The sequence below is a fragment of the Plasmopara halstedii genome (genome assembly GCF_900000015.1).
Source record: "Plasmopara halstedii genome assembly, contig: Scaffold_2904, whole genome shotgun sequence".
Taxonomy (NCBI): Eukaryota; Oomycota; class Peronosporomycetes; order Peronosporales; family Peronosporaceae; genus Plasmopara; species Plasmopara halstedii.
Genome location: NW_020189809.1, coordinates 1,167,307 through 1,175,534, shown reverse-complemented (window position 1 = coordinate 1,175,534; position 8,228 = coordinate 1,167,307). Strand labels below are relative to the sequence as shown.

The following is an 8,228-nucleotide window of genomic DNA, read 5'->3' as shown; positions in this document are numbered from 1 at the left end:
ATAATTCCTGCTAATGCAATCTTCAAAAGCGCATGAACTTCACGCTGCTACGTACTTTCGTCCAGGGTCAGAGTGATGGTCGCTTCTTGATCTCCACAACGAAAAATTGTCTGTGAGAAAAAAATGATATGCTCCGGAAGCTCTTTGTCTCAATAGCGTTTCTACACGGTATTTCGCTGAAAATTGACATAAACATTTGAGAATTAGTCATGGCTACATATTTTTGGCCAGCACTGTACATGCAGTGGACGTTCGGGAAGATGGAGTCTCAGATTGTGGAGAGGTCCATTACTGACCAATCAGGATGGGGGTCTTGATTGCAGCTTAATGATGAATTCATTTAAATATCGAAATTTCTTCTATTCATCCGCCGCTCATGTCCTTCTTCGGTTTTGGCAAGAGTAAGGAGCCAGAGCCTTCTATATCCTCCTCGGATTCGTATGCATACGAAGAACCAAATTATGACTACAGTGCACCTGCAGTGTCATCATCATTCGACTCGCAATCTTCCACGCCTTCGTCAAATCTTGGCGGTGGTACGTCGTCGGGCGCCGCAGAAATGCAGCAATTGATTATGGAAGAGCAACAGCGCGCTTTGATCCAGCAAGCCATTTCGAAAATTACAGCGCTCGCCTGGGACAAATGTAGTGCGAGTAAGCCCGACTCTGAGCTTTCATACAAGGAGAAGGACTGCATTAAAAATGTGACACTCGCCTATTTGGACACGAGCATGTTTGTGGTGCACCGCCTTAACAAGTCCGGCAGCGCCTGAACGGATTTTAAAAGAATTAGCTGTAGCACATTATATTAAGTGCAGTAATGAACGCTCGACAACAGCACTGATATACGCTCGAGACACGAACAGTGTGCGCCTGGTTTGCAAATGTGCCCTGTCGGATCAACATTACGAGCTCGAATATACATCCTGTCTCTTGCATTTTGTCTTTCTTCAATGTCTGCTAGTTACCCTCTTTATCTGGACGTGCGAGATTGACCGCGACTTCTGTAAATAAAAAGAGGCACATTTTTGTATGGTCCTACATCGTGACGTTCATCGTAAGTAAGGTCACGAATACCCCATGTGTTACATATAATGCGCACGTCCTTGGAGGACTGATCTAAAAGCTTGATGAACTTTGGTCTAAGTTGGTCGAGCGCGTCGGGCAGCAGATACGTGACAATGACCGTAGCTTCGGACAGATCCTCCTCCAGCAGGTCACCATGCGATACACTCACGAGCTGTTGTAAATTATTTGCTGCAATTAGCTCGCGAAAGCGCATTATCAAGAATTCTTCAATCTCCACGCCACGAGCGCGTGCACCGTAGCGTTTGGCAGCTTCAATACAAATTCGGCCGTCACCGCAGCCCAAGTCAAATAGGACCTGAAGCATTGATAAAGGATTGTAATAAAAGTCAGTGAGAAGGCGAACACTTTGATTGCAGTGACTGGACGCACGTCAGCAGGGGTTACACGAGCAAACTCAACAATTTTAGACACAATATCGTGGTCACTCTGGCAAGGTGGTGCGAGTGAGTCACCCTCTAACCACATCAATGCCCCAGGGTTTTGCTGCTCCTCGTCCGAGTCATCGTTAAAGACCATGGGCTTCTGATTTGTGTGATGTATATAACTGTCAATTTATTTGCATTAAGTTTCGATTTAAGTAAACATGCTACCTCGTACTCGCCCACTTTCCTGCAGTTGGCGCTGGTGGGGTCTCCAGCGGCAGCGCGGCAGACGAAAAGAGCGATATTTGTTGCAAGTGGCCTACAGAATTACGGCGTGCTCGAGTCAATTGATACAAAGAGGTTCGCAGGTCGTCTTCTTCAGCGCTAATTTGAGCAAGTGCCAGCTTTAACTCAACGCACCGGCGCTCCGCCCGACGCTTGGCATGACGTCGCTCTTCTTGTTCAGCTTTTGCTGTGGCAGCTGCTACTTTCGAATCTGCTAGCTCTTTGTGAAGACGTTGAACATCCTTTTCAGTGTAACTTAGTGATAAAGTCGCAGTCGGGGAATCGCTACTGCTGTTGCCACTTTCGTCACCGCTTCGATGTAGCAGCAATTTGCGCAAGGCTGAAGCAACCCGCACTTTTCTCTGCTCTTCAGCTTGAAGCTTTTGACGTTCTAGCTGCTTTGCCTTGAAAAATAGAGCGTCTTGAATCAGTTTTTCAGTTGTGTAAGTCTCTCCAATGGCCAAATCGCGGTCTTGCAGCAGCTTCATGATCCGTCGCTCCAAAAGAGCTATGTATTTAAAAGTTTCGTTGCGCTCGTCATGATAAGCCACTAGCTCTTCACCCAGCATCTCTAAGTTTCTCCTAGCATAGGACAGCTGATCCCATGCTGTTTCATACTCACTTTCAGCTTCGGCTAGCGCAAGTCGAGCATCGCATGCCTCATTAAACGATTGCCGGCCTTTTGGTGTCGTGTCAGGAGTATCAGCGTCATGCACGTAATCAGCACCATCGTCGACCACAGAACCTGACAAAAACTGTCCAGGCAGAGAGGACAAGTCCGTTGTTGTTGCAGACAAAATCCATTGTACGAACGGCTCAAAAGCGGCCAGCGCTTCTGTCGGCGCTCCAGTCGACATCTCCTGTTTAAGTGCACACTTTAAATGTATTTTTTGTCCTTCAAATAGATGTGCAGCCGCGCTATCACAGGAACATTTGTAACGGTATCTACTATCAAAAAGTGGAAGCGTTAAACACAACATCTTGAGGCCGACAACTTTATTTTAGCATCCACCAATTTGATCAGTGAGACTTGTAGCGGTCCAATCCTTGCAATGCTACCCGCTCCTGCTCACCGATTTTGCCAGTGCAATTGTAGTAATCTGCGCTATCTTCGCTATCTTCGCTTGTAATTGTTGCCGAGACATCATCATTACGAAGACTCGTTGCCATCAGTTCATCTTCACCAAAAAAATCAGAACTATCCAGTAAACTGCTTTGATGCTGGCGAAGCAGCTCTTGAATCGCCATTGCTTTGTCACTTAGTCCCAAATTTTTGTACGCTTCAAGCACCGTCCGAAGCATGAACTTGCGCGTTAGAACTCGTCTCCGCTCACCGTCCAAAGACGAGAAATCTTCGAAGAGCATGACAACTTCCTCGTATCGATGCAGCCGGAAATTAGCTGTCATTCCAATTTCTGTCACTGCAATCCCTAGAGGAATGTGCTTGTTTAAACGCAATGCACGCACCATGGTAGACACACGCTCAAGATCGTTGATGAGACCCGATCGATAGTAATATACCACCATCTGCTCTAACGCTGCGTACTTGATTGAAATGCAATTATTTAACGCGTAAACACATAGACTGTCAACCAAATCAGCACGATCAGCGCGAACCGCAGCAATGACAGCTTCACATAGTGCAAATTCATTCCATTTCAACGAGTTAGAAAACTGCAAAAAAAAATTGTGCAGGTCTTCCGCAGATTGAACTCGAAAATGAAACTTTTGGTCATCTTTGGCATCAATAACGCTGTTTATGTGATATACTGGCAGCGGTTTAAGAAAGAGTGCACGCATTAAGGGGTAGATAGCATGGTGACTCACAAGAATTTGGTGCTTGTTCATAATTTTCAAAATTATGCATGCCGCACCGAGACGTTTACAGCGAGAATTAGTTGTTACCAGCACAAGTTGCTTCTTGAAAAGAAACTTAGATACCCTTTGTTTGAGATCGCGGCTAGCTTTGCGTGACGCCATTACATTGCGGTATATCTCCATCACCATTTTGTCTTCGCCAAGATGAGCCAACTGTTGCAAGCAAACGTCAAATCTAAACTCAGTGAAAATCGACATGGGTAAATCTGGTGGGTGGCTGTAGAACTTCATTGCCCGTTCGGATTCGCCACAAGCTGCGGCAGTCATCATAACCATTGGCAACAGCGACAAAGGTACGTTTTCTCCGGGCAACTTGGTGACTATTTCCTCGCAAAGTTGCAGCACACACTCAAAATCAGTGAAAGTCTGGTCATGCAAAAGAGCGTTGAGCGCGTGAAAGTACGAAACTTTTGTCACATGAATACCACGGTGCTGCATTGTATCTAATAATTTTAGAGCACCAGCAGCATCACGCAGATGTCCAAGCGCAACGAAAATCGATTGAGCCAGTCGTGGAGTTAAGACGCTGAGATTATCAGCACTCTGATCTTCTTCTTTGTAACAGAACGAGAATTTGTTGACGACGTCTTGAAATCGTTGCTGGCAGTTAAGCACTAAGGCATAGTGTTCTGAAATAACGGACCAGTGCTTTCGCTGTCCTGCAAACTGTGGAAATTCTTTTTCCCATAGAAAAGCTACGGCCTCGACTTGCTGGTAGTCCTGCTGCTGGCACATAGCGTACAGCATGCGATCCAGCTTGCCCGTTGCTGCCTTGAGTCTCCTCCGTGCTCGCTGATATCTAGACTCTTTCATCACTGCTAAACGACGGTCCATCAGATCACTTCTCATATTTTGCAGACTATCCCGTGCTCTGTTAAGATCAAATTCGGCCGGTGAAGCGCTGGCAATGAGCGATGGAAAGACCCCAGCTTCCGCGTCCGCCGGCAGTATAACTGGCTGCCTTACCACCTTCTTTTTGCCTTCAAACGGCTCCTCGGTTTGAGATTTCAAATCAGCACCAATGAGCGCATTGCAATCACCGCTCACATGCAGTTGTAGATGGGCGTCAAGACTTTGAGACTTGTCTCCAAGTGATCTCAGGTCTTTGCGTACCATCACCCGCGGACCTGTCTTTCTTTTTTCACAAGGTTGAAAAGTTGCATACAACTGAAGAGTTCGGGGTAAATGCTGAGCGGCTGGCAATGAGCGTAACCACGACGATCGCCGCCGCGCCACCTCAGCCAGCATGAAGGTCAGATGACGTGTGTGGCTGTGCTAAATGATTGAAGAGTGCGATCATTGAAGCACATGTGCTACTTTTGTATATTTCGATTCTTATTAGAAGAGTTATGCTCATGCCTCGATCGCGTTGCTTGGCGCTCCTGACGCGGGCGATGCGACACTCGCGAGCAGGAACTACGCATCTTTCATCACATGCGGTCTTCAGTGATTTTAATGCGCATATGATTCATCGAAAATTATCATCCAGGCCTGAAGAGAGCTCAGCCTGCAAGCAGAATCTAAAAAAGTTGCCGTCGTTTGCCATTGCTGGCGCTTTCGAGGGTTTCGAAGACACAGAGCATCCAGATGATCTCGGTCATACAGACGAACACGCAGAAAAATTAAAAGGCACCAATGTCGAATGTGATCGCTCGCTAAGTGAGCATTTTCGTCGTGGCATTGAGAAAAAAAAACGTTGGATGCAGTCGCTAGCCAAACAAAAGCTTTACACGACCATCATCAAAAGTGTGGCTGACTGCTACGCGCCTCTATATTCTGTCATGGGACTCGAGGGAAAGTGTCCGTTGTTGCTAATATCAAAAAGTGAGTCTAAGAGGGAGCACGACCATGAGACGGAGTTTCGACCTTTGCGCTTCGATGACACGCTGACAAAATATACGGAGCAGGAAGCTCTGGCCTTGTTGGTTACTTCAAAGCAGCCTGCGCTGGCACTCGCTATCGTTGAGCATCGAAATAAACTTTCTGAAGAGCTTGCAAGACGGTTGAAGGCAGGAATAGGCGTCGTGCTTCCAGGGTCAAATGTTATGGAAGATAGAAGCATTGTCACGTTAAGCAGCCACCTCCGCATGTTTTATTCGTGGGGGATGAGTGCGTGTGCTATGTGTGGGCCGGAATATTACCCTAAATTGTTTGACATGTACAAGCGGGCACAAGAAGCAGGAGTATACGTCACGGCGAACATGAATGTTCAGTACCTATCGGTGTTGATCGCACAAAAACGCTTTGATCAAGTGTTTGATTTTTATGAATCGGTCAATCATAATAATTTACCAATCTCGGTATATTTCTATAGACAACTGATCCTCACAGTCTCTCTGACGCACAAGGTTGATGCCTTGGACGCAATTCTGAAAGAAATGCGGGTCAAGGGATTCAAATTGCGTACCATTGATTATCTGCGTGCCATTTGTACATTTGACACTGATTACTTTCTTCGGCCAAAAGCAAAGCATAAGATGAGCAACCGAAATCTTGGTGAATGTAAAAATGAGGAAGCTGGTTTGATGTTAACGACACCACGAGATTCATACGACATGTGCCGGAAACGGATTCAGGAGCAAGAGTATAATCCGGAGCGCATGGAAAAGTCTGTTAAGGTTGCTCAGAGCGTCCTTGCATTATTTGATGCGATGATGGAGATTGATGGACTTAAACCGCGGGAGCAACATCTGTTTACACGCGTTATTACAGCGGCTGTGTACGCACACGAATGTGAAAGGGTTCCTGAACTATTGTCCCTTCATGCTAAATTTGTAAATGCACCTCTTCATCATACAAGTGTCCGCATGGCTGTGAATGCATTCTTGTTGATGGAGAATCCCGCGGATGCATGGGATCTCATCAAGGCGACAAAATCACATATCGGTTCCCACCGGTTTGCACTCATGGCTAACATCTTTAAATATTTGTGCGAAAAGAAAAACTGTGTGGATATTATCGCTTTGATGCGCGATGTGGACAAATCGGACTTGCAAAATGTGTTCACTCTTTCCTTGATAAAAAAGTTGGTCCCTACACTTTGCAGTAGCCCAGAGAGTGTTGGAGATGAGAAGTTACTGACATTCATGGCACAATTCGATGATGTCTTTCGTTTGTCTACGAGTGAGCACCATTTGGGTGTATTTCTTCGTGAATGCTGTCACAATAGACGATTCGCGGGTGTAAAAATTGTTTTGAAGAAGTGGGTGGCTTCAAGCAAAAAACATCCGCTTCGTGGAGCAGTGGGTCTTAAACTCTTGAAAACGTTTGAGGATGAGAATGATTGGACGACGATGGCTGAAATTTATGAGTTGATTGATATCTCGAGGGCAAAAAACGAAGGTCACCGTAAAGCTATCATTGAGTCTGTTTCACGAGCTTACGAAGCTCTTGGACAAACTGAATGTGCTAGACAAGCGCAGCAAGCACTAATCGTGGCTTATGAGGGTCAGAAACAAGAGCAAAAAATTGTTGATCGGTGAAGCAGCAGAAGAAAAGTAAGTCATGCATCCGGAAAATGCAAATACTACCGAAAATGTTCTGGAAGACCGAAATGTCAGACAGATGTATTTTTGTTAAATAGTTTCTGTTTCTGGGCCTAACATTCTCTGAAGCTACGTTTTCGTGAACAAAACTTAAAGTCTTTTTATCAATTTTTTTTATCTGAAAAGTGGCGCAATTAAATAGGCTGTGAATTCTCATAGGTGTCGATTTAGATTACTCTTGTCGTATTTTAGATCCCAGACGCCGCGGCGATATGCGTATCTAAACTGTTCTTGGCTGACTGCGTTTTGCAAGAAGTTCCATTGCACCCCACACAAAAACAACCTCTTTGTGAGGTTATGAAGCCACCTCCTTTAAATATACGGTTCACGCAACCATAGAAAGGATGCTGGCTGTTTTTTTTGACCACCAAATACCCACAATGACCACCACCACATCTGACTTATCAACAACGTGTATCGTTCGTATTATCATGATGCGAGTGTGTGGGTGTGCTTTCTTAATGGTTGCATGCACAGCGTCTGCATTGGCCTCCACCTTCGACGATAGGAGTCTCACGATCGATGCAGCACCGAATAAGCCCCAAAAAGTTGAGACCGATCAAGCAGGCGACGATTACGAGAATCTTAACGATGTGCTAGCTGCTGCCATGGCCTCATCCTCGAGCGGTCTTGATATCATTAATAATCCCGACAAAAGATTGCACAATAGTGAGTTTGACATCGAGCCGCAACCAACCCGAGCCCCCACGGAAGCTCCAGCTGTGGAGTCTGACTCGACTAGCCAAAGTGACAGCTTAAACACGAGCAGTGCCCCTCCCACCAGTCCCTCAGAGCCAAATGTCAGCTTTGGTAACATTGTCTCCACTGTGGCACCCAGATCTCTCGCTATCATTTCCGCCGTCATCTTCTATGCGCTGTAAGCGAACATCGAGTGATAGTTCTCAACTTGCGCATCATTTATGCTTGATTGCAGCGTCACTTTTAAAAAACGCACCTTAATATAAGTGTCCTGATCTGATTAAATTAGTACAATTCGACACTATACTCAGTAGCCGCTTGAATAATTTGGAAAGTCTGTGGTAGGTGATATTGACGGATTTTTACGAATG

At 45.7% G+C, this 8,228-nt stretch overlaps 5 protein-coding genes across 5 annotated transcripts in view; 3 read left to right on the top strand and 2 right to left on the bottom strand.

Moving 5' to 3' along the window:
• Positions 1-376: 376 nt before the first annotated feature.
• Positions 377-772, top strand: PHALS_05663 (mitochondrial protein translocase family; the record flags this gene model as incomplete). The annotated part of the gene is made up of 1 exon (XM_024719244.1): positions 377-772. The coding sequence occupies one exon, from the start codon at positions 377-379 to the stop codon at positions 770-772; it is 396 nt and encodes a 131-aa protein (XP_024584562.1).
• A 187-nt stretch (positions 773-959) lies between these two features.
• Positions 960-2,592, bottom strand: PHALS_05662 (FAM173 family; the record flags this gene model as incomplete). The annotated part of the gene is made up of 4 exons (XM_024719243.1): positions 960-1,037; positions 1,102-1,383; positions 1,458-1,632; positions 1,694-2,592. 4 exons carry the CDS (start codon positions 2,590-2,592, stop codon positions 960-962), a joined length of 1,434 nt encoding a protein of 477 aa, XP_024584561.1.
• A 163-nt stretch (positions 2,593-2,755) lies between these two features.
• On the bottom strand, positions 2,756-4,861 carry PHALS_05661 (uncharacterized protein; the record flags this gene model as incomplete). Its single annotated transcript, XM_024719242.1, has 1 exon — positions 2,756-4,861. One exon carries the CDS (start codon positions 4,859-4,861, stop codon positions 2,756-2,758), a length of 2,106 nt encoding a protein of 701 aa, XP_024584560.1.
• A 101-nt stretch (positions 4,862-4,962) lies between these two features.
• PHALS_05660 (uncharacterized protein) lies at positions 4,963-7,095 on the top strand (the record flags this gene model as incomplete). Its single annotated transcript, XM_024719241.1, has 1 exon — positions 4,963-7,095. The coding sequence occupies one exon, from the start codon at positions 4,963-4,965 to the stop codon at positions 7,093-7,095; it is 2,133 nt and encodes a 710-aa protein (XP_024584559.1).
• Positions 7,096-7,538: 443 nt separating this feature from the next.
• Positions 7,539-8,228, top strand: part of PHALS_05659 (probable atp-dependent rna helicase dhx36-like) — a gene marked incomplete at both ends in the record, with an annotated part of 4,117 nt that continues 3,427 nt past the window's right edge. The window contains one exon of the mRNA XM_024719240.1: positions 7,539-8,035. Coding sequence (XP_024584558.1) covers positions 7,539-8,035 — 497 coding nt within the window. The remainder of the gene's footprint in view (positions 8,036-8,228) is intronic.